The 26,363-nt window shown below is 43.6% G+C and overlaps 1 protein-coding gene and 1 long non-coding RNA gene across 6 annotated transcripts in view; one reads left to right on the forward strand and one right to left on the reverse strand.

Moving 5' to 3' along the window:
• LOC309523675 (low-density lipoprotein receptor-related protein 1) overlaps positions 1-26,363 on the forward strand; it is a 217,355-nt gene that overhangs the window by 105,624 nt on the left and 85,368 nt on the right. For all 5 annotated transcript variants that reach the window (XM_082207669.1, XM_082207671.1, XM_082207670.1 and 2 more), the window contains 3 exons: positions 23,020-23,139; positions 24,022-24,150; positions 24,783-25,046. In XM_082207669.1, coding sequence (XP_082063795.1) covers positions 23,020-23,139; positions 24,022-24,150; positions 24,783-25,046 — 513 coding nt within the window. The remainder of the gene's footprint in view (positions 1-23,019; positions 23,140-24,021; positions 24,151-24,782; positions 25,047-26,363) is intronic.
• Positions 1-26,363, reverse strand: part of LOC309524549 — a 68,243-nt gene that overhangs the window by 32,966 nt on the left and 8,914 nt on the right. The gene's annotated exons all lie outside the window — the stretch shown is intronic.

Genomic DNA, 26,363 nt, shown 5'->3' on the forward strand with positions numbered 1-26,363 from the left:
GTGGTAAATGATTAACAGCCTACAGCAATTAGTTTTCAAGCTGCAGACTGGAACCTCACATTATCTGGTTATTTCATTTTTTTAATGCACTGACCACTGCTTCTTCTGTGCAAAATAGCATTGTGAGGGAGCAATCTTTAGCGGATAAACATCAGAACAGGCACCTTTGTCCTGTTTTCCATTGCGCCCCCTTGCGAATTCCCCCTCCTCACTGCCTCAGAATTTCAGACTCTTGTTTGCAATGGAAATATGGGCCTGGAACCTTAGCTGAGAAGAAAGAGGCTGGGATGGAGATGGGATGGAGCAAAACGCTTGACCAAGAGAACAGTATCTCCTCTCCCTGCCTGCTGCTTTTCCACTTCAAATTGCATCTTTCTGACATCACTTTGACAAGGAGAAACATCAACTGGGGTTTAAAATACTTGAGTTGGCCAGATAAATTACTGCTTGGATCCAATTTCCAACTTCACTTACTGGCTTTGTGGTGACTGCATCTGTTTTTTGTGTGCAAAGGGACATACAGTATTAGTTCATAGAATCATAGAGTTGGAAGGAACTGTGAGGTTCATCTACTCCAACCCCCTGCAATCCAGGAATATGCAGCTGTCCCATACAGGGATTAAATCTGCAACCTAGTTGATCCATTAGTGTCTGCAAGAGCAACCTGGGTGGTTCGGGAGATGAGATTTTCAGAAAGATGCATAGTAGGGTGGATGTCAGACCTATGATAATTATTTGAATACTAGGAAATAAAGCTGATTCCAGATGGTCACTTCTAATTTCTTGATTACATCTTACGCTTTGCGCCAATACTGCTAAAACTAATATAAACAACAAGGTTGACAACAGGCAGCCTTGTCTTGTTCCTTTAGTTATTTTACAATTCTCAGTCAGGACATTATTTACTATCAAATTAGCTGACAAATTGTCCTGACTCCTTTTATAGAAGTGTTTCTGCAGTTCATATATTCCAAAACTTTAAACATAAAATTCCAGGAGATGTTGTCAAATGCTTTCTCTGTATCTAAAAACATTAAAGCCACTTGTTTTTCATTTCTCACTTGTAAATCGTCTATTATATCATTATTATATAAAACCCAATAAAAAAGCAAAAAACAAAAACATGATCCATCTTTAATCAGGATAAATTGGAAACAGAAATGTGTTAACCTAATCAGGCGACATTGCAGGAGCTGTGCTGAGTCATAACAGGTTTTGAATGAGAGCCAGTAACTTTTGAGAGGTGCCACCTCCAAAACCGAGCCTGCCCAACTGAGCAGAGAAATTGCTGGGAGGCTGGTGTGTATTGGGGGGGGGCTTTAGGCCCCCATTGTTTATCAGCAGAGTCATTTACTCTGAAAGGCTTACCAGTTCTGTGACTACGTGGCAGATCTGATTCTTCCCTTGCAGTTTTTCTCTGCGGTCCTGACTGACTGGGAGGAAACATCTCTAATGTTAGTGTGTGAATTTCAGTTTCACTTACAGATTTTCACTACTGAAGAACAGGTGTTTGGATTTGGAGCTCTGTGTGTGTGCTTGCACGCTGACACTCTGCTGGAGTGCAGCAATAGTGGGGAATGTAGAAGGAATGCTTAAAAAGAGCGTTTTCACTTATCCTTAGGGCTGTGGAGATATACTTGAAAGTTCCTTGGCAGTGCCTTGAAATCTTCAGAGAGCTTGCTGAATAAGATTTCCAGTGCCTGGGGGTGGGCAGGGCACCAGTGCACAAGTAAAGTAAGTTAGAGAAAACAAGAGATTGTGCAGATCTGCCAAAAGCAAGGCTGGGCATTGCTATGAGCCTATCCTTGTGCCACGGAGAAACATATCTGGACTAGACAACCAAGGATTGCAGGTGGTCAGGTTATTTTTCCTATTGGGGTTAAGAAGTGTGCTTTTCGTGACTGTTCAGATATTGATTGATTGATGGTATTTCCATGCCCCTTTTCATTCAAATAAATCTCAAAGCTCTTTACAAACAATAAGGAACAATAACATAAAAAAGAGCATCACAAATACAGCACAAATCATATAAAATAAGGAAAAAATCATCACTGAAATAGTTGCAATGTATAAAACTATTAACAAAACAGCAACAAAAAGTAAGCTAAACATCACAATTATAGAGAAAGTCATATATATTATTAACAAATCAACGAAGTGTTAAAAATCTATAAAACAATAGCAACAACATTAAGAAAGTAGCAACTAAAAAAAAGCTAATCACTGTTAAGTTCATGCACTCAAACTGAGCTGAGAAAATGCTGGGAGACTGATGTTTTCCGTCTTGGGCCCATTTAACATAAAAGATGTACATAGCCAGGCTCAATGTTCACATTCAGACTAGACTAGGTTGCAACCAGATCATTACATGTTCTTCAAACAGGATGTAACTGAGAGCAGCTGAGCTTTTCTGGAAAAGTAAACTGTCTCTGTCCTCACAAGTAGTGACTTTAAAGTTTTAGATGGGGAGTTCAGTCTTATAGGTCTGAATGTCACCTAGCTAGCTAATCCCACTGTCACAATCTAGGTAAGAGAATCCCATAGTAGAGTTCTAAAAGAGTTTTAAGAAGTGTCCTGGTAGATCCCACGCTTTGCATGTGGGATCTCAAGGATGGCTCTCAAGGGTGTTTTACCAACCCCACCTGGAGATGCTGGGGATTCCACCTTGGGCCTTCTACATGCATAGTAGATGCTCTACTACCAAGTTATGGTCCATCCCTCCATGAAGAAGGCCCAGAATGTGCTTCTGGTAGAGGTGGAGTCCAGAGGTGGAGCCCAGACACAGCTGTTCCGTGCAAGCAATGCAAACCAAGGCAGTAACAGGTAAATTAATACCCTGCAGTGTAGATGTGCCCTGAAAAATCACACCAGAAGTCTTACAATAAAGTTTAGAAATTCCAGGTGTTGACTGTCATTGTTTAGCCCTTCTAAATGCTGCACTTTCATAAACACCATTTTTCATAGTTGCTTTTCTGTTTTAAGCATGCTCAGCAAGACAGTGTACTGAGACAAACTATGATGCCTGATTGGGTTTTTTTGCTGGGGGTGGGTGGGGTGGAGATGTTAAATATTGCTTAGGTGAATTAGACATGCATACTGTTATGTAATTGATTAACAAATCTTGGTTCTTGAAACCCTTAACAGCTTGTCGCTCCCTGAAACTAACCATGGCATGCTCATGATGTGTGAGTTGCTGTAATATAACCAATTGGTAATGGGCAAGCTTGAGGAGAACATTTATGGTACTGTAAATAAGCCATATTCAAGAGTGCAGAAATGTGGAAGCTCTGGAAAGTAGTGCTCTGAAAAGGCAGCCTTTCTATATCTAATTAGGCCAAATGGAAGTTCACCTCAGCTCTGCAAGACTGGGTTCTTGTTCAGCTGAAGTGGTACCTGGAGAGCCACTTTGAGTGATTATGTCTCAACAAGGTGAGGTATGAGCAAGCAGTTTGCCTGCTCACGCAGCCTCTTTACTTCCCCCCTTCACATGACAGTTTAAACTAGGAGGTCTCTAATTAACCATAGTTTCCAAGTTTTGTCCAAACTGGGAAACCATGGTTATCAGCTTTGGAACATGTTGAGGTATGATTTATCTGAACAAACTTGGCTATCTGTTTAGAGGTCTTGGCAGGATTAAGTCCTAGTCTGTTAAGTGAAGCTGCAATTTAAGAAAACCCCAGCACCCCTATTCGTTCACAGTTCATGGGATGGGCAAGGCTGTCTCTATACAGAACTTCATTTTTTAAAAAAAGTAGAGCAAACTTGTAGTTCTTATGAATGTGAAGCTTTTCTTGGAAGTGTGTAGGTAGTGCCTGCTGAAATCTTGGAAGTCAGCATAATTTAACAAAATCAGAATAAATTATGCAAAATGTATGACAAAGTAATTATGCAGAACAAGATACATTATGCAAATCTAGGTTGCTAAATATATAGTTCCTTGTCATGGAATTTGAATTGCCAAGATGCACAGTTAATAATAACAATAATAAGTGTGGAATATGTGCAGGCTTGCTGGAAACTACCTCGCAAAAATGAAAATCCTCATATGCTCCAATAAGAAATAGGGCCCTCTTTTAAAAGATGGGTCAGCTTCTTGAATTCACTTGTTATTTACAAATGAAGGAAGCTGTTTAATTTTTAAGGCATGCCAGAAGACCTATGTAGTATCTCTTTCGCTGAGCTCTGCAGAGCTGCAGGATGTGGATTCTTTAAGGGTTGGGCCTCTTAAGGCTGCATAGAGTTGTGGGCTACCTATTATGTGAAATAGTGGGGTTTCTGTGGTGTTCTTGGGAGGTGCAGTGTTTTTAAATAAGGAACGCTTGTTTAAAACCAGGAATGTCTAGCAGCTCTCGGACAAGCACCCTTCTTTGCTTGCACCGCAGCCTCTATTTTTGGAAGCATTACTTCTTCTCTACAGCATTTCAGGCAATGGAATTGTAAAGCAGTGATAACACTTTTGTGGCTGTCAACAGAAACCTGCCAGAGCCTCTCGCCCCAGGGCAGATCTGTTAAAAGAAAGATGTTTATGCCTGGTCTGTTACATTATCCTAGAGTTGCCTGATGCTGGGTGTCTTCCCCATTCTTTTAAAGCATCTGAGGCTTTATAGTGTGTACTGCAAGAGTCTGGGCTTGCTCTGACCCCTTGGTCTGAGGCCTATTGCTTTGAGGTCTGTACCTCTCTAAATGAAAATTGGGGTTAGCTGCTGGAGGAAACCAAGGCTGCTTTCATGTCCCCTTCAGGATTTTGTTTTGATTATTCCTAGATTCATACTGCCAACCACTGCATTAGACATTCATTTCCTCCCCCCCCTCTATATATATACACACACACACCTCTTAAAACACCCAGAATGCCCCGTTCAGATAGGAGCACAGCTTTGCCACCAGTACAGCCAAGGCCCCATGAGCCTCAAATGATAGTAATGGACCCAGAAGTACTCAAAGCTGTGTACTGTACCTGCTTTCTTTAGAGCAAATGTAACCCCATCCAGAGCAGGCCACATCCCATACATTCTGTCTAGGTAACTACCCACTAACAGTGCCTCAGTCTTGTCTGGATTAAGCTTCAGTTTCTTGGCTCTCAACCGGTCCATTACAGACACAAGGCATTGGTTTAGCACATCTGCTGCCACACCTAAAGGAGAAGTGGAACTGTGTGTCAACAGCATATCGCTGACAATGTACTCCAAAACTCCAGGTGTTTGAATGTAACGCTAAACTGAGATCCAGTAAAAATGAACCTCAGCTGTGCCAAAGCCCTCCTTATAACTGTGCAGAAGGAAGAGAGGAGCAAAGGGAGCATGCAATGCCTGCCTTATTATAGAATTATAGAGTTGGAAGGGTCTTGCAATGCAAGAATCACAATGTGTACCCCCTACCCCCAAATCCAATTTGAAACCAGGCCCGGCCCTCCTTAGCTTTGCAAGTGTGCTAGCAGTTTTATTGCTGCACCACTAGAAGGGCTATAGGTAAATGTAGTCATATGGGGTGGTAGCCAATGCACTCACTCCATTTGTGCAAGGATTTATGTTTGTGCAACTCCCCCCCCCCCCAGTATCTCCACTAGGGGAACATCCTTTGATCTAGGTTTACAGTGCTCAAAACTGTGATGTCGAGAGAGAAGTTGTTGTCCAAATGGGCTGCCTGAAGAGGTTAGCCACAGCCCAGGCAACAGTTTTATCATGTGGCAGTCTCTTTATTTGATTTATTTATTCGTTTTAGGATTTATGGAATGCATTTGTTGAAAGTGGTGTTATTAAAAAGCAGGATAAAACTATTTTAAATAAATACATTTCTGCTAACAGATTGTCAAAATGTTGTACAAACCAGAGGGTTTGTCTGAGGCAGCCTGGTAGCAGAAATAACTACTGCCTTTTGGAGAGGTTGAGGTATTTTAAGCAGCTTAGTTTTACAGTCCCCTTAGCTGTTTGGCTTCAACTTTAACACAGAAGGGTAAAGAGCTATTGTTCCTTCAGCATAGTGGTACAAACGGCTCCAAAGCCTATTTCTGAATCCTGTTTCTTAAACATGAATACAGAGTTTAATAAGCTGCGTGGTCATAACAACTTGTTTACAGGTTTTACTGGATTTGACGAGGGGAGGAGGAAAACGATGCTTGGAAGGATATTAATTTCAGATTCTTATGTCTACAGTAAATGTGACAGAATTATGTTAACACAATTGCAGTAGGTGATGTTGGGCTCAGGCCTGATGTTTGTAGTTTGTATTTCATCCCTTGTGATTTTAGAAAGAAACTACTGCCCATAGTTTGATCTCTTCCCCTCAGATTGACAATCTTTCCCCTCAAAAACCCTTCAGAATTTGAAGATGACATCTTTTTCTCTCTCCACTCACCACTGCCAGTACATCCCAGTGTATATTGTTATTGCATTTTATTATAAGAACTGTGAGATACATGAGGGGGGGGGGAGAGAGAGAGATTGATTGATTTGTCTAGGTCCTAGGCCATCTGCTGATCTTCACTGCTAAGGTAGGGATTCGAACTGGGCTCTTGTATCCCCAAAATGAGGCCTGCAAAGCAGTTGCACCCAATTCAACGTTGATTGTGCTAGCAACTCTACTACTGCTAAGCATCTGTGAGAGATGAACTGTAAAGGAAGCACTTCAGTCAGGGTTATGTGCCAAGTAAGAATTTTATGAGATAAAGTGTTATTTGCATCCGTATGCTTAATTCATGCTGATTACAAGGCTTTTGGCATTAGCAGTCTAGGATTTATGAGCAGGGATGAGTAATTTGTGTATTCTTTGGTGCTGCTTTTCAGTAAAGTTCAAAACATCATTGAGAGGAAAATTAAAGCAAGGAGCAGGGAGGAGCGCATAGCCTGCTCTGGAAATGTGTGCTCATATGGACATTAGCGAAAAGGAGGGCCGGCACTATGCATTTTTCAAAATGCCTCTTCCCCCTGCAGAGGGGACTCTTTCTTTTGCAGAAAGCAGAAGAGAGATCTCTGATATACTCTTGTGTGACTTGGTTGTAGAAACATGAACAGCTTTGTAGTGGAAGAATGGGGAATGTACCTAAAGATGGTATGAATGATGCAGAGGCAAAGTATTCACTTCACAATAACTGTAGCAGGAGTGCCGGTGTGAACAATGCCCTCAGACATATTAACATGTCCATAAATGAATGCCAAGAAAATTACTGCTGCAAATTATGCAAGCTTGAACCTCTTCCAGCAGGAATATGGGAAGCAAAGGAGGAGTGGCTTCTCTCAACCACTTACCAGCTCTTCTCAACCAGTGTTCTAACAGCAGCTGTCATTTAGAGAAGTGTGTGTGTGTGTGTGTGTGTGTTAAGCAAAGGAATTTGTGATGAGCCAAATCAGCGGTATTCCTTGGTGTGTGTCTTTCCAACAAGGGTTAGACTCCTGGACCCTGTCAGCATTTTCTGGATACTCTTCCTGTCCAACAAGGGAAAGGACATATTGACTCTCTCCTCCTCCTCCTTCTGCTTGGCAGGGGGTTGGACTCGATGGCCCTTGTGGTCTCTTCCAACTCTCCTCCTCCTCTTCTTCTTCTTCTTCTTCTTCTTCTTCTTCTTCTTCTTCTTCTATTTTACCCCCTTGATTCAGGTGACCTGACTCTTCCTAAGCTATAGACAAAGCCTGGCACCATGAGTGTATTTACTAGAAAATGCAGTGTTTGTTCATAGAATAATAAAATCATAGAATTGTAGAACTGTAGAGTTGGAAAGTACCCCAAGGGTCAACAAGTCCAACCCTCTGCAATGCAGCAATCTTAACTAAACCTTCTGTGACAAATAACCATCTAATCTCCACTTAAAAACCTCCAATGAAGGAGAGCCCACCACCTCCCGAAGGGACACATGGATGGCCAGTAGTACATGTGAAAAAGATCTAAGGTCTTCATAGACCACAAGCTTAACATGTGTCAACAGTGTGATACAGCAGCTAAAAAAAGCTAATGCTATTCTAGGCTGCATCATCAGAAGTATAGTGTCCCAATCAAAGGAAGTAATAGTCCTGCTCTATTCTTCCATAGTCAGACCATACCTGGAGCACTATGTCCAGTTCTGGGAACCACAATTTAAGGATATTGACAAGCTGGAACGTGTACCGAAGAGGACCACCAAGATGCTCAAGGGTGTGGAAACCAAGCTTTTATGAGGAACAGTTGAGGGAGTTGGGTATGTTTAGCCTGGATAAGAGGAGATTGAGAGGAGATATGATAGCCATCTTCAAATATCTGTCACATGGAAGATGGAGCAAGCTTGTTTTCTCCTTCTGAGGAGAGTAGGACTCAAACCAATGGCTTTAAGTTACAAGAAAGGAGATTCCAACTAATCATAATGAACTTTCTGACAGTAAGAGCTGTTCAACACTGGAATGGACTCCCTCAGTAGATTGTGGATTATAGATTTTGTAGTGTTTTGTAGCAGAGATGCCTCCCTTGGAGGTTTCTAAGCAGAGGTTAGATGGTCATCTGTCATGAATGCTCTAGTTGAGATTCCTGTGTTGCAGCCAGTTGGACTAGATGACCCTCAGGGTACCTTCCAACTCTAAAATTCTATGGTTCAGTCTGCCTTTTATGCTCGATGTCATGGATCTCTTCACAAATGTACACATCCTTTACGTACAGTACTAGTCGTCCTCCCTTCTTGTTTGGTCTGTTCCTTTTGAATAGGATATACTTCTCAGTTTCTACATTGCAGTCATGAGTCTCATCCCACCAAGTTTTAAGTAACACCAATTAGGTGCCATGAACTGGTTGGTAGTCCATGAGGCATGAAGCAGGAGGAGCAAAGGCAGACATGCCAGCACAGTCTCAGATTGCTTGGGAAAGACTCAGAGAGGAGGAGACTTAGGCAGCTGTGGGAAGGTAGGGACCTTCAGTCTCTGCAACTACCTCACTGGGCAAGACCTACTGAAGAAGAGTTGCTGTGCTCATTAGGCCTGGTACCCTTGTGCAGATCCTGTTTTTCTAAGAATGAGTTAATTACTCTGTGTAATTTACTGCTGAGGGCACAAGGAGAAGGGGATGACAGAGGACGAGATGGTTGGATAGTGTTCTTGAAGCTACCACCATGAGTTTGACTAAACTGCGGGAGGCAGTGGAAGACAGAAGTGCCTGGCGTGCTTTGGTCCATGGGGTCACAAAGAGTCGGACACAACTAAACGACTAAACAACAACAACAATTTACTGCTGGCTTGCTCCTGACTTTAGGTCATATTTGCCATCCCGTATTAAGAGCTCAAATTTGTATTGCTTTTTCCCATATTCTGTGCATTAGTATAGAGACAATGGAAACTACAAGTTATTCCCTTCAGCTGCTTTCTTCTTGTAGTTTCCTGCCCTTTAGCAGGAAGTACCACATCAGTTTCCTATGCATCAATGAAACTATTATGCCCAGTACCAGATGTTCTCCTGCCGTTTATAATATTGTCTCTCTCCCCCTCAGGATTTAGTTTAAAGTTTTGCTGATCAGGTTTACAAGACTTTTAGCAAACACATTATTGTCAATTGATGTGTGGTGCAACCCGTCTCTTGACAGAAGTCCTTCCTCAAGGAAGTGGAGACAATGGTCCAAGAAGCCAAACCTTTTCTGATGACACTACCTGTGTAATTTACTTCTGTTATTTCCGTCTCTCTTCCTGTGCCATGACCTTCATCAGAAAGGAGTAATGAAAAAGCCCAAGGTTCTCCAGCTTCCTATCCTGAGTCTCATAGTCCCTTGCTAGGTTCTCAGTAACATGGGAAACTGACAAGCCAAGCATTTGGTGGGGGGGGGGGAGGTGTGGTGGCATCCCCTCACATTTTCATATATACAGTTATCCTTGCTAATAGGCAAATAGTTTGGTTAGATGCCTAGACGTATGAAAGAGAAACTAGCTAAAGCTCCATTCTCTGACCAAAGAGAGCCCTAACGCCAGTCAAATTGGCATAATCCTGCCTTTCTTCTATCAGTTCTCCAGTTTCCTAGGTTGCCACAGTTCCTGCTTCTCCTTTATTCCTCCACTCATGGCAGTGTTCAGGCAAAGTCAGCTGCATCTTTTTTTGTTTGTTTGTCTAAGTGTCAGTTCTGGGAAGCTAAACTGGAGCAGAACAGTGTAGTTTTCAACCTCCTTTATCCCAGGAAACCGTTTCCTCTTACTGCACATAAACATGCTGTTGTTTTCCAGATGGATTTGTTGTTACAGTGAATGCGGTCACCTCATTTCTGAAGGGCAGCCATATTGGCAAAGGCTTACCTTTGCACTCATTCCTATGACCCGAGCGTGAGGCTGGAGGCTGCCAGAGATTGTGAAATGACGCCCCTCTTGTTTGGTGTTGCATAAAGCTTTTGGGCTGAGGGAAAGGGAAAGATATGGGATGTTCCAAGGGGTCAGCCACAGTTTATTCACCAGTAGAAAGTTTGAAGAATTTTGGGATCTCAAAGCAGCAGTTTTTGTGGATTTAGATTGTAAGGAGTGTGGTGTGGAATTGCCTCAAAATCTCTAGGGATCTTCTTGTGACAGGAGTTTCAGCGCCTGGGTCTGTGTTTTCTGAGGGCTTGTTATTCCATGTCTCCCAGCTTTGCTTTTTCATTCCAGGGAGTGGGTAGGGGGGAACCCATCCTTTTGTCTCATCATTTGTACAATGTAAATCTTAGGTACATTACAAATTGGCCCATGCTTGGTGCTGAGTTTGAACTAGAAGTAAAATCTAAAAATATATATCAAGTAACCCCCCCCCTACTCTTGCTAGGCCTTGCCACAGGTGGGTTCTGCCGCTTTTCTTGAACTCTGTTTAGTCACACATGCAGGTGTGGTCATGCAGAACCTCATTTGGGGAACCTCTCAAGCTATCTTAGAGTGGGCACCTCACCTTCATTCCCCATATGCACACAGAAAGGGCATGGCTCTCACCTTTTGACCTCTCCTTTTCATTTCTAAGGGAGGTCTGGGGAACCTGTGGCACACCAGAGGTGTTATTGCACTCCAACTTCCATCAGTCCTAGCCGGCATGACCAATAGTAAGGAATGGTGGAAGTTGTAGTCCAAGAACACCTGGAGGGCCACCCCATCTCTGTTCTTAAAGGAACTGTTCTCTGTCCAGAGAGTACTTCCTCCATGGTAATTACTACACAAACTCTCTCTTTAATTTCATCTCCATTCTCTTTTTTTCTCCTCTGCTGTTAACATCCACTTTCTTTCTTCTCTCAGTCGCCCCTTGAGAGGGGTTCTCCCCAAGCTTTTGAGGCCTAAGACTCAGCTGGCAGGCTTTTTCCATGGATGCCTGCCCTATGGCAGCAAGCTCCACAAAATGATAGTTACAAATTAATAGTAAATAAACAGTTCAAAGCTGGAGTTAACTCTTTATTAGTGAAACATGATGTTCACAGACTTGGCTGAGTTTCAGGTCTAATGGGCACAGCAGCTCAGGCTCTGCAGGTCTTACTCGGTGAACCCAGTTGCCGAGACTAAAAGTCGCTGCCTTCCCACAGTTGATGATATCACCTCTTCTCCAGGGCTTCTTCCAAGCAATAGGAGACTGTTGCTGCTCTGCCTGTTTCAGCTCTCTCCTGCTTCTGGGAGATGGAGGGAGGGGAGCTTGTCACACCTGGAGGGGGAGGCACCTGTGACTCTTCGGCAGCCTGACTCCTTTCTGCCTCTTGGCCTCCCTCCTCTTCAGCTTCTGCCTCATGATTCTGGATTTCTCTCTGCCACACATTCTCCTTCAGCTTCTGGCACCACCGTTTCTCAGTTTCCCCCCTCTTCTCCCTGTGACCACTCATCGTTGTCCCACCACCACTCCCCAGGCTCTGAGCCTTCTTCCCCTGCTGGTTCCCCAACTGGTTCCTCCCACCACCCAGCCAGTCCATTACTCTGTGTGTGAGAGACAGACAGACAGACAGACAGACAGACAGACAGAGAATCTCACGGAGTGGATAGTTGCTATCCCTGTTAAGCTTTTAATAGGCAGCCATGGAATGATTGAGCCTTATGGTTAAGGTCAGTCTTGTGGGAGAAGGCTCTTTGGGTGGCTGAGGAAGTCCAGCATCAGATCTTGAGAAAGCATTGAAATTAAAGTCACATCCATCTTTGAATCTACTGATTGCTGAGTCTCTGGCTGCCCTTGAGCCATCATTTGGAGAAGGGGGTTCTTATATGGAGACCCATGCTATACTTGTAGATCCCTAGTCGGGGGTGGGGGGGACATGACCACCGCTCACTCTCCAGGCTGCTAGCCTTACCTACAGTGGCCTTCCCTACAGTGGGATTGCTGTTTCCTCAGCGTTGAAGGTGAAAAAAGACTTGGGTTGAAATACCCAGCATTTTCAGATTCCCCAATCCTGAAAAGAAAGACAGAGAAATAGAAAGAAAAGCAATAGGTTAGGGAAAGGCCACACTGGTACTAGAAGGTGCTCTACCTCAGTTAGTTTTGGACTTTGTCTCCATGGGTTTGGTACAAATGACCAGAGGGGCTCAGCCACAGCTGCTGACACGTGTGTTGGAGGAACTCCTTTTGGCCTTACCTTTGGCGTTTCCTTGGCTAGGTGTGCTTTATTTTACCATGCCATTTTACCATGCCATACCATTATTTTACCATATTGTTTGTTGTGGTCTGTTTGGCATTGTCGTGTCATTAGTATTATTCAATAAACAGTTTTAAGTGCTGCTGCAACTGTGGATAGGGTAGTACTCAGACTCCAGGGACAGCCAGTTTGTCTCATGGTCCACGGTGTTCTCCAGGAAATGTCCAGAGGCCAAGAGCAGATTTTATTGCACAAGCTAGCCTTCACAGGAAGGTCAGGTTCTGTTACATGGGTAGCCAACATGGTGGCCTTCAGCTGTTTAGAACTACGATTCCCATCAGCCCCAGACAGCATGGCCAGTGGTCAGGAGTAATGGGAATTATAATCAGCAACATCTGGAAGGCACTATCTTGGCTTCTGTGATAACACAAGGGATTCACAATAATGTGATACATATGGTCAGCACATCTTTAAAACAACAACAACAGCCGAGAGAGATATTGTGCAGAATATCTCCAACTCCCTTACAATTTTTGAAAACACTTCTCTTTCTCCTTACAAGTTCAAGCTATCAGCAAGCATTTTACCATACTTAGATTAGAATTTGGCAGGGTTGCCTGGGCCCAGATAGAGTTGCCCCAGGAACTAGATTGGGGTTTTATTCAAAAGTAATTTGATATATGGCATCTGGACAGCTGTTCAGAGGAAACGGAAAGGAAAAATCCCCTTGGGCTACTGCAGGGGCCGAAGCCGCTTTGGGTTCTGACAAGGGCCCAGAACATTCCACACAGGAAGGACTGCCAGTTACTAGGCAGAATTATATTTTTTCAGGAGATGGAAAGCATATATTCCCTACTGCTGTGAGTAGAAGCATAAATATCCATAACTACTCATAATAATTATAGTACATGGACTGATTTGTCATATTTACAATGTTTGACCTTAAGTCAGGCATTTTCCCACATAGTTTAATCTTTTACACAGAAAAATTGACACAGGGTGCTTGATATGGTAATCGATTAATCTTTAAGAGAATTTAAGCGTAGACTTTTGCGTTAAATTTCTATTTCATTGTAAAACTGGGTTGTTATTTTTTAAGAGACAATGTTGTTGTTTTTAAGTCCAATTTAAATGTGAAAATAAATCAATTTTTCATCTTTAAATACTTTAAAACAATTGGCATTTATCCTCCTTGCTCACCACTGTAGCTTCTGGCATTATCATCTAATTGACCAATCCAACATATCTATATAATCACTATGGATGTAAGATCTGGTGCCATACCATGCAAAATAACAGGAGTTAAAAAACCAAGCAAAACAACTTAAACCCAAAGTGAACACCACTCTCTGTAGCACCACTCCCTGGTATTAATGACTCTTTGAGGAGCAGAATCCTTCCCACCCTCCACAAAGCATCCTCAGAATGTAAAAACAGAGGTATAAATGACAACCTGATGAGTCATTCAAAGACCAAAGATCAAAGCCAGCAACATGTCTGCACGCTTATGACTCCTTGCAAAGGAGAGTTGCTTTTATTAATAGAAAGTCACATCATAGAGTGCTTGATATGTACAATGTGCAAATCTGGGCAAGTTCTTTACAAGCACACAGTAGAGTTATCAGGAGCATATCATTGTCTTAATACAAAACTGATCCATGCTTTCCTGTATAAGACGATCGCAAGACTAACCTTTGTCTTTGTGATAAGGAGATGGAGGGAGAGAAAGGCATTATTGGCAGACTTCAGGGTTCTGCGGAAGAAACCATGAGGATGCAATAAGTCTATGAAGGGTAAAAGGAGCTTGGTTTATACTAACAGTTAAGGCATATAGCCTACCTTTGCTATCCATGTTGTCCTACACCCTATAGTTGTGCACCTCTTATTCCTGCCCAAGTGCAGAACCTGACGTTTGTCCCTAATAAAATTCATTTTGTTAGTTTGGGCCCAGTTTTCCAATCCATTAAGATTTTGCCTGAAGCTGCGACTGTGCCTTGCAGCCTCTTGCTCTTATGTAACCAATCAGAACCAAGAGGAGGGGTTTGTACCTTGGAAAACCAGGAATTGGGTGGAGCAGAATGCCTGCCAGTCTGTGCACACTCCAGAGCGGACCAGTTAGTGGGCATGAGTAACTTAGGCCCACTGACTTTAACAGGTTGACTCTGAGCAGAGCTTAGATATGACCAAAGAGCCTCAGAGCACCTTAAAACAATTTATTATGGCAGCAGCTTTGGCTGGATTACTATTCGCTTCACTGGCAGTCTTATTTGTGCACACCTGCCAATTCAGGGAAAATGTTGGGTGAGAGAGGCTGTGAACCATGGGAGAAAAGGCCACTGTAAACAACCTCTGCCCACAAAGAGCATCCAACTGAAGGCAGACTGGGGAAACTAATGGGTGGGGAAGAGAGGAAATGATGCACTGCTGCAAAGGGGGGGGGTGAGCATTGTCTGTCCTCCTGTCCCTCCGCTGCCACTCACCAGACATGAAGTCGCCCTGCTGCAGCCCTCCCTCCCTCATGTCTCCCATCCACAGGCTAGTGACCATGCTGGGTGCTTGGCCTTGGGGAACAGGGAGGCCCCCCATCCCCACTCAGCTGCCCCACTCTTCCTCCTTCTCCTAGTGATCCCCTCAGGTCATGGCCTAGCTTCCCCTCCCCTGCCCCCTCTCTCCCTAGTTGTTTCCTCCAGTGCCATGACCATCCCTGTTGCCTCCTACTAGAGCCGTCAGAGTGAGGAGGAACAAGGGACTCCTCGGTGGCCTGTGAGTAGGCCTCAGCGTCATCCACAGTGGCCTCTGCTCATGGGGAGGAGCAATGGCTCGGCCGTGTCAGGGTTGGGTGGGTGTGGGAAGAGGAGGAGGGTCATTGGTTTGGGAGTTTGTTCATGTTGGTGCTTAGCTGCAGGAGTTGTTTTTTGAGGGCTCCAAATTTGAGAATATGTGGCAATGAGATGATGGTAGTAAGCAGTGCCTTTTTTCTAGAAAAAGAGTTGCTGGTACTATGTACCGGCACGTACTGCCAGGAAAAAAGCACTGCCCACCCAGAAGCATGCAAAGCTGTCAATGAATTACCTTGGCAACTGCAACCGGCTGCACTTTGGGATCCTCCTCTTGGAGCGGCAACATGGTGGATCCCCAAGGGATGCTGCTTATTGGTATGCAACAAAAATGCATAACTATTCCATGCAAAGGGAGGGGATCAGAATGTGTCCTGGCAATAGCCTGGTTGGTGCCCTGATGTCCATAGGCAATGTCTGCAAAAAGTAATCTGAACTGTGTATGCTTAGCAAAGAAACATTCCTTAAGGCTGTTTGCTCAGAGCTTATTAAAAAAAACAAAGCTCTGCCATTGTCAGTGAGGATAAGGCAAAGTAACTCTCCTCAATGCCCTGGGTTTAATCAGTGTTGTTTATGAAGTGTAATTCCATTAGCGTCAAATAAATGGTGGGTTGGGTCCTCCATTGTGCTGGCTGGATTCCAAAATACTGCAGGTGGGTGCAGTTCAGTTGGTTAGAGTGTGGTGCTGATAATGCCAAGGTTGCGGGTTCGATCCCCATATGGGACAACTGCATATTCCTGCATTGCTGGGAGTTGGACTAGATGACCCTCAGGGTCCCTTCCAACTCTGCAATTCAGCTCCACATGAACGGGGCCAAAGGGGATTTGCTGTTCTTTAGGATGTATGAAATGCTAGACTTGGAGCAGGCCCATTGCAATTAATGAATGTGATTAACTTAGGTTCATTAATTTCAACAAGGGTACTCTGAGTAGGTCTAGTGGTGGATACAACCTTTGTTTATTTTGTGCATTGGAGTTTTTTGTTTTAAAAACACGCAGTAGCACTAAAATTGATTTGGGGACAGAGCTTACAAAGTCCTCCTCCCATTTTATCCTTGCAATTAAATCAAATGGGCTAAAGTTACCTGAAAGTAAATTTAAGATGAGCATTAGGAGAAACATACTGATCATGGTAAGAGCAGTTTGGCAATGGAGCCTTCAAGCATCCTTGGGGATGGTGTAGCTCTGGAGGATTAGAGGCTACACCCCCTGCCCTCTCTCCTTCTACTTTGTTATTTTATGCTTAAAAAAAGCATGTGATGTCCATGAATCATTTTGTCTTCCTCAATTTTTCTGCTGTGGTTGTGACTTCTAGAACTTCAACACGCCCACCTACCCCTTTTTAAAACTGAAAGTTGAGATCATAACAGTTTTACAGCATTATTTTTTTTAAAAAAGGAGGATAGGTTTATGAGACAACTTGAAAACCTTGCATCTTATGTCACATTGCTTTGGCAATGTGTCTTCAATTACTGTGGCATCACAACTGAACATTTCTTTATGGAATCTCTGTCTATCCATGCACAGATGCCAGTTATGTAATGGCTATTGGAAATTTAATATAAAAGTGAATAAATAAAAATCATGCTAAACTGAGAGCATTTGTTTGGCATTAGTAGAAACAAGACGTTTGAAAGGAATGCAGCAGTCTGTTTCCTGCTAGTGGCCCAACAAAGACCAGCAGGGGTTGACCACAGTGAGAAAAGGATGTTGGGCTAGATGGGCCATTGGCCTGATCCAGTCCACTCTCGTTACATTCTTATGTTCTTGGGGGGAAAACACTTATGTAATTAATTACCGGTAGTTGCTTTCCACAATAAGTCTCAAAGCTGCTTTCAAAAATAAAATATCAGAGTACAGTTTAGGTAAAGGTAAAGGACCCCTGGATTTAACAATTGAATTCAACTATGAGGTGTGGTGCTCATCTCGCTTCAGGCCAAGGGAGCTGGCGTTTGTCCACAGACAGCTTTCCGGGTCATGTGGCCAGCATGACAAAACCATTTCTGGTGCAACACCGTGACGGAAGCCAGTGTGCACGGAAACATTGTTTACCTTCCCGCTGAAGCGGTATCTATTTATTTACTTGCGCTGGTGTGCTTTTGAACTGCTAGGTTGGCAGAAACTGGGACAGAGCAATGGGAGCTCACCCCATCGTGTGGATTCGAACCACCAACCTTACAATTGGCAAGCCCAAGAAGCTTGGTGGTTTAGACCACAGCGCCATCTGTGTCCCTAAAGGTAAAGGACCCCTAGACGGTTAAGTCCAGTCGAATTTGACTATGGGCACAATATATCAATTGTACACAATACAGTACAAAAATTCCAACACACAAAATATTTCAAGCCAGATCAAAGCAGTAAAGGTGACCAGACATACCCTCTCTTCCCAGCTGAAGATAAACTTGACCACCAAAGACTTACCCAAGAAAAGTATCATCAACTGTTGCAGATATGAATAGTCTAATGTCTGGAAGAAGAGAAATGCCTTTGCCTGGCACTGAAAATATGTCAATGTTGGCATTGGGCACGTCTCCCTGGGGAGAGCATTCCATAAATTGGGAGCCACTACTGAAAAAAACCTGTTCTTTTGTCTCTAGCCTCTGGTCTGCTACACTGAGAAGGGCTTATGATGATGTTATCAGGGTGCAAGCAGGCTCATAGGGGAAATGTCATTCTGTAAGGTATTGGGGTACCAAGCTATGTAAAGCTTTATAGGATAAAACCAGTGCTTTGAATTGGGCCCAGAAGTGAATTGGCTTAACATAACACTCAATATATGAAATAAAATACAAAGTAAAACAGTAGTGCATCATGTTCAGTAGTGCAACTAAACATGGACAGATCACACTGGAGGTGCTATTTCCATGTTTCCTGGCATCAGATTTTCAGGAATATCCTAGCTAACCTGCTGTATTCTGGGGCAATCTTGGCTTGTACCTACTGGAGGAATAAATAGTATTCACACTGCTGGAGAAACTTTCTTTTGATTGAATCTTGAAACTTGAATTGTCATGGTTTATTGGAGAAATGAAGGGAAGCCTCCATTATGGAGGGCTCATCATTGGCCTCAGTTTATTTTCTCTTTGTATTGGGGAAAATCCGGGGCAGATGGAAATTTTATTAGCATTTATTGCAGGCATTAATAATAGTTAAACTGTGAAAGCCAGGCGTATCGGGAAACCTTGATGGAAGTGCTGTCTCCTTCCAGGTATCCCCTGGCTGGTGTTCTTTGTGACCTTGGTGTTTAAGAGATGAATCTCATTTTGGGAACACCATGAAACCACTCCAGGGTTCAGTGGGATACCATATTAAGGGCTTTCCAGAACCTTTATGTTCTTTTATGTGCTCTTTTTTTTTTAAAAAAAAAAGTCACTGATGGTTTTGATATCCAGGAGGCTGGAATTATGAAAATTACATGATTTTGCAAGAAAATATGTAGCCATCTGATTCCTCAATATGTGTGGGTAGTTGCAACACTGGATAGAGTGGCTTGCAATGGCATAGTATTGAAGTGCCCCCTGAGAGACACAGAGAGCAAATCTATCATCCATTTCTGAGTGTCAGCTGCTTTGCTGACATGGGCTAAAAGAGTAACAAAAACGGGTGGAAGAGTAAAATAAGAGAGAAAACCCAAAGACTCAATTCATGTGACATTTTCACCTATGTACAAGCAGCCTTTGTGCTTGCCTGGCAAAATATATAACCTAACATTGGTTGTTCTTAGCAGCCATCATACTGCCAGCATGATTATTCAACATAAAATTCTGATAAAGGATACAAAGAATCAAAATAGGCCTCACCAGAATGCTTACAAACTAATGGATTTGACAAAAATGGGAACAAAGGATAACATAGGGAAGAGGAAACCAAACATGCAAATGTAGTGGCCAAGTATAATAGCTTTTTGAGTGGCTGCTGATAGATATATTGTGGGTGGAAGGAACCCAGTTAGTCCTAGCCACACTGATCCAAAGGACCCTAGCAGTCTCATCCTTCTTTTAAGCATATAATCATAGAATTGGAAGGAACCCTGAGGGTCATCTAGTCCAACCCCCTGCAATGCAGGAATCTCAAACTGGATTGTACATCCAGCTTCTGCTTTAAAATCTCCAAGAAAGGAGAGTCCACCACCTCTTGTGGGAGTCTGTTTCACTATCACAGCTTCCAGATAGACTAGCCACTGGTGAACCTTGGGAAGTAGGAGCCTAATGGCATTTGCCAGCGCAAAGCTGATGAAGTTGGGATCTCACTGTCTCTCCTTTTCCTTTTAGGCATTTGATTGCTGAAAAAGGCCACTGGTGGAGGTTACATCCACTCTTGCCTGGTTGTACAGGTTGCATTATTAATTACAACTGCAGATCTTGAGTTCATTCAGGGCTGCTTGCATATAGAAGAAACTGTCATGGGCAAACTTGCCCTAAGGCTCTTTTTATAATGAATTCCATTTTGAAATCACTGCAAACCAATTCATTGTAAATAAATGCACGGGGCTCTTCTTGTAAACAGCTTTGAAATGCTGAACTCTGAAGTGGCAGCGGTGGCACCCAGGATGGAAAGAAAGGGGGAGCGGGTGGGTGGGAGGGAGAGGATAGAGACAAAGAACCATTTGTAGGTCGAAGTGCACTCTAGTGGCACATAATTATTGTCCGTTTTGGCCACAAAAGCTACAGTGCTGACCCCTTTGTGCAATAATTGGAGCCGCAGAAGCTTATCTTATTGCTGCCTTATTTGAGTAGCTAGCTTTCCCAGTGAAAGGGTACTTTTCATTCCCCCTCCCCCCTCATTTTGCAACCTTGTGGGTAGAATCGCATTTGTGTTGGTGTGCCTGGGAACAGCTGAGTTGGTGCATCCCATCCCAGATAATAATAAAAAGCTCGTTCTTGCCAGTTGCTTAGTCAGTTGTGAAATTCCAGCCCTAGTGTAGAGGGACCTGCCATAGTCACAAGAGCTTTGGAATAGTCTAAGTGAGTTGGCCTCAAACCTGCCTCTAAATATTCCCATCTTTAGTCCCTCTCATATTGGTAGTTCTTAGCAACTTTCTACAATGCTTCTGAAGTGCATTAGCATGATGCCTCGCTGTAGCAGTGGCCCAGATCAAGTTGTGTCGCCTGCATAATGTTTGATGTTGTAGCTGTTCTATATTCAAAACTTATATAGTCCGGCGCAGCTGCTTACACAAATGGGCAAGCAAACCAGCTTTTTAAATTGTGAAGGACAAGACTGGCATTCAAGGAGGGACCATAACTCAGTTCTGGAGTGCATACTTTGCATGCAGAAGGTCCCAGGTTCAATCCCTGGCATCTCCATTTCAAAAAAGAATCAGATAGTGGCATATGAAAGCTTGAAAGCGCAGAGAGCTGCTGGCAGTCAAAGTAGACAATGCTGGTGTAAGGCATTTTCCTAAGTTCATAACAGATCGTTACAGTTTAGGAGCTGTTGTCTGCACTTGTAAAAATGGAAATGTTTTTCTGTGCTCTTTAGGAAAACAATCCTTGTGTTAAATTTGCTACAAAGATAATGTTTGAGTATGGGTCTTCAACAACTTTGCCAAAACTAAAATAACAAGCAAATTTTCTCCCTCCACAGCTAAGCTGTACAGTTTAAAAATAATTGTCATTCTTATAGTTCAGTCATGTGGTTTGGTTGCAGCATCACATAATAACTTGGATGAGGCATAGCGGCATGATGTTGCTGCTAGATTTGCAGCAATGCTGTACAGTCATACCTTGGGTTACAGATGCTTCAGGTTGCGCACCGCGCCGCACCTGGAAGTACCGGAATGGGTTACGTCTGGGGTTCGGCGCATGCGCAGAAGCGCAAATTGCAACCTATGCGTGTGCAGACGGATCACATTCGCAACCTGAGCATCTACTGTACTGCTGCAAATCTTGAAAATGGAAGTGTTATAGAGTGAAATGTTTGAATGAATGAACAAGTACCGTATTTTTCGCTCTATAACACGCACCCGACCATAACACGCACGTAGTTTTTAGAGGAGGAAAATCCGTAGGCATGCCACCCGTAGGCATTCCCTCCATAACACGCACAGACATTTCCCCTTACTTTTTAGGAGGAAAAAAGTGAGTGTTATGGTGCAAAAAATACGGTAAATAAATAAATAAGCCGCCTGCACACATCTTTTGAAATTATTGGGAGTCAGGTACCCCAGAGAGACTTTGACTGTAAATGAGAAATTCGGTAAAATATTAACATCTGGTTTTGATTGGGAAAAATCTGGAGTGATGGGAAATAGTGGGGGTAACAGTATTCCCTTGTGTTATGTTGAGTACTGAAGCCAGTGCCACCTATCTGTGACAGCCCCAGTGGACTGATGATTTGACTTGGATAATTATGGTGCCTGCCAGTTACTTGTGAGCCTGTTTCAGGACTGGCCCAAGACTTGTTGCCACATTCGCCTCTCCTGGTATGCCCCGCGGAGGACCTTGAGGTCCACAAATGACAACATTTTGGAGGTCCCGAGCCTCAAGGAGGTTAGATTGGTTTCAGCTAGGGCCAGGGACTTTTCAGTACTGGCCCCGACTTGGTAGAATGCTCTGTCACAAGAGACTAGGGCCCTGCGGGACTTGACATCTTTCCACAGGGCTTGCAAGACAGAGCTGTTCTGCCTGGCCTTTGGTTTGGACTCAGTCTGACCCTTATGTTTCCCTCCCCTTATGGTTTTGATCTATGGGCTACTTTTAAAATGAGGCTGCATTTTAAATTGCATTTTAACCTGTATTTTAAATTGCCCCCCCCCCAATTATGTTTTTACTGTAATTTTACTGGTGTTAGCCGCCCTGAGCCTGGCTTTGGCCGGGGAGGGTGGGGTATAAATAAATTTTTTTATTATTTTTATTATTTTTATTATTATTGAAATGAGTGGTGTGCCTCAGAAACTCTTGCAGTGTTGCAGAGGATCCTGGGGTGGTAACTGTGGATGATGTGAACTTGCTGACAATACAAGATTCATACCCCAGCATCCTCTCAGATCTTCTTGAATTTTTCACTCCAGATACTGGTGCTTATTTAAAAATATAAATAAAAATTGACTTTATTAGAGATGGAGACGGGCAGGTATGACATATATTAAGGATTTTGCCCAGAATAAGCTTGACCATTAGCTGCTCTCCCACCACGTCTTTGAAATGGAACTGTTGAGTTGCATTACTGCAAACCTTTTGAATATGAGAGGGACTGGATTCCTTTGGAGCATAGCAGTTTGCATTTCTTAAGAGGTTCCTAAATATCAAACTAATTTGAAGAAGCAAGACTCACTCTTTGCTGTACACCTGCCTGACTTAGGAGGGAACCTTAGGTTAAAACTGATGCACGTGTAACAAAACCCAATAGGAAGATTTCTACATGAGCCTTGTAGCTTCTTGCACGACTGTTTGTGCCATGCGTGAATATTAATGCAGAAGAAATATCCAGTGAATTTGTTCACTACTCTAGGTTTTATATGTCCCTGAAATCTCCAATCCAGAGGTAGGAAACCTGTGGCCCTCCAGGTGTTTGTTGGACTCACTCCCATCAGCCCCATCTAGTATCGCTGATGGCCAGGGATAATGGGAGTTGTAGTGCAGCAACATCAAGTGAGCCACAGGTTCCCCCCCCCACCTGTTCAAATCTAAATCACCTTCCCAGCAGCCAACTGATGCCATTTCCCTCCCCCCCTTGTTTCTTTAGAGTTCTACAAAAACTGCACAGAGATGGGATGCAAGCACCATTGTGCCCGGACTCTGAATGGCCCAGAGTGCTATTGCAACAGTACCTTCCAGCTGGCAGAAGATGGGAAAAGCTGCAAAGGTAGGTGGCGGCCGTAATACGGAACAGGAGAGAATGCAGAAGACAGGCATCTGACAGCAGCTTCTAAGGAGGAAAAACATATGTTTGGTCTACATCTATTGTATTTTCTGTGATAGACAGTGTTGCTTGTCTCCCTGTTCTTCTCTTCCCCTCCCTCCCTCTCCCCCATCTCCTTTCCCCTCCTCCAATCATTTTTATTTTCAGTAGGAATTCATGGTAGACTGATTTGTGTTGTGGCTTTTAAAATGATTGTGTCTGGACTTTTCGCCCTCACACGAAGCAGAAGAAATGTCAAGCTTGAGAGATACCATGAAATAATGAGCTAGTGCTGTTAGCTGTCAGTTCGGAGTCCTGGATTCTAGATCCAGATTTTCCATAGCAATTAGATGGCTCTCAGTACATAACTTACGCTGTCGGGCTTTTAATTGTGATGAACAAGAGCGTTATATTGGTGTCACTTTCAGTATGTCAGCTACATGTCATTTTCACTTTGTGAACATTTTTTTGGGGGGCAGGCCTGGAAACAGGTATGAGATAGGTATGCATCTAATAATTCAAGAGTGGGGTGTTAAGAAATGTTTCATTTTTGGGGCTTGCAAGTTATGGCAAAATCAGTTATTCGGTATATGATCTTTTCACATGGAAATGCAAACTCCTTTTCCCATGGGGAGCTTTCATTCATTTCAGAGTGGCCTGTGCAGGACAGTGAGCTACAGAGTATTGTGCCCTTGGAGGAAGTAAGCGTGTACTTTTTTATCCCAATGTTTCGGTTTTTTAAATCCTTGTCTTTCCGCTCCATTCATGCACTTCCACAGCAGCATTTTACTGAGATATATTAGATATCTAACAGGTTAGTAATTAGTTTCTCATTCTTCTTCACAGACATTGATGAGTGCACTAATTACGGCACTTGTAGCCAAACCTGCACCAACCACCATGGTTCCTATGTTTGCAGCTGTGTTGAAGGATATCTGCTCCAGCCCGATCACAAGTCCTGCAAAGCTAAGAATGGTAAGCAAATCAGTCATTTTCCCTCACCTTGTGGTTTTCTGTCTTGTGGGCAAGCAGTGGTGGCCTGGTTTGCACTCTACAAAGCACTTTTACTGTGCTCACCATATTTTCTGATTAGTGGAGCACAGTTTGGAAGACCTTCTCACAAATGTTTTGGGATGCCAGTCATCTCATGTTGGCTCTCATAAAGGATGTTGCCAGCTTGATTCCTTGGGGACCCCCAGAGTGTAATTTAGGGCCAGAAATGCTCTTTACCCCCACATTTTGCACACAATCTACATACAAAGTCACAGTGCAAGTGCACGTTTACAGTTATTTGCTTTTTGTGCAGGGCAATGCAAACAACTCACTTGAGTGTGAATGCTTTTTCACTTGGTGCTGGGCAGTATGATAGAGGGACAAACCGCCCCATCACACAGCCTGTCTCTCCTCCCCTTTTTACTTGTTTCTTTGACATATTACAGATGAGGAATTGACACATTTTGTGCATTCTCATACTTTGTTACCTGGGGGTGCCCCTTGGCTAGTGCATTTGCTGGACCTCATCCTAAAATGAGCAGGTCCTTTAAGAAAGATGTGCATCTGGGTGCCTAATCCTTGTTTCATCTTTGGCAACTTTGTTTCTTCAACAGAACCAGTAGATCGACCTCCAATCCTGCTCATTGCCAACTCTCAGAACATTATGGCTACTTTCCTGAATGGTGGGTCTGTCCCTAACATCACTCCCACCAGCACCAAGCAGACCACAGCCATGGATTTCAACTACAGAGAAGACACAGTCTGCTGGGTCCATGTTGGTGACAGCTCTTCCCAAACTATCCTGAAATGTGCCAAGATCCCCAATCTCAAGGGATTTGTTGAGGAGTGGACCATCAACATCTCTCTCAGCTTGCACCGTAAGTTGCTGCTTGCTGTATAGAAGTTCTCATAAACAGGCTCCTCCTCTCATGGAAACACACATTCCTTTAGATTAATATACCAATTTACTTTTGCATACAAAAATGTTGTGTGGTTGATTCCCACCCTCACACCCTTCTGGCTTGTTGCTGTTTTTAAGGTGGTAAAAATGTAACTATTCAGTTGGCAAAATTTTGTAGAAAATGGAGCTTTTAACTGAGAAGACAACCATTTATTTTATCATCATTAATCTTGAGTGAAACAAGTGAAAAGGAAGAATTTGGGATGCATTGGAGGGTGGGGCAGAATGTTGTCTGTGGTAGATGTTGTCCCTTGAGGTGAAGCTATTACGCTTTAATATACAGATGGAAAACCACTGAATGGGGAAGCTGAACAATTGACTTAGTCACAAAGGGAGACAATGGCTGAATAAGGATTTCCCCCCCCCCCCAGTCTCTTGAGACCAGCAGGCTCATTCTCCTAAGCAGTAGGTTCCATGTACAGAGCAGGGCTTGGTGCACCTTCACTTTATGGGAGGTCCGAAGAAGTGTTTGGGCCCTCTGCAGTTTTTCTTGTTTCTGATTTTAATACATTCACCCTGCTCTCTTATTCAGACACAGGCTCAGGGTTGTTTGCAAAAGAAGAAGAAATCCAACACACAATTTTTAAACCACAAATTAATACAAATAGTGTTAAAAGTCTCAGTCATTAAAAGGTTTTCAGCATCATGATGTATCACCAGCCAAACATCATGGTTTGGTGATAAACCATGATGTTGAAACAAGCTGTATTGTACCCAGCCGGTGAGGCATGGGGTGAAACTGCCTCAGTTCTCATCACAGGAGTTGAGGTGCTTTCACCCCAGTGCCTTGTGGGCTGGGGCCACTGCAGCTGCCCTTAGCCTGCCACCCATCTGCAGGGCAAAAAGGCTCCTTCCCCCAACGGAGCAAGTCCCGAGGTCCCTGCCGCTGGCGTGCAAGCAGCAGGGACCACAGGGCTCCTTTGCAAGGCCCCCTCTGCCTTTGCTGGCACAGGGGGTTCACATGCTTGGCCCCCCATGGGTGTGGGGGCACCACCCATGACCCTCGACAGAGGAGTCTGAGGGAGTCCTAGCCCCAAGCTGGAGGTGAGGGGGGTGGTCCTTTAAACATCTCCATTAAGGGGTGCACAGTCCCACACCCCTCAATGGAGAGCTGTGATGGTGCCCGCACTTCCTCAGCTGAGCAGCTATGAACTGGAGATGACCCACATCTCTGGCATATGTGGGACAGGAAAATGCTAATTCTTAATAGCCAATATTTACTAGGTAGGAACAT

Source organism: Podarcis vaucheri (assembly GCF_965113315.1).
Source record: "Podarcis vaucheri genome assembly, chromosome: 2".
NCBI classification, from domain to species: domain Eukaryota; kingdom Metazoa; phylum Chordata; class Lepidosauria; order Squamata; family Lacertidae; genus Podarcis; species Podarcis vaucheri.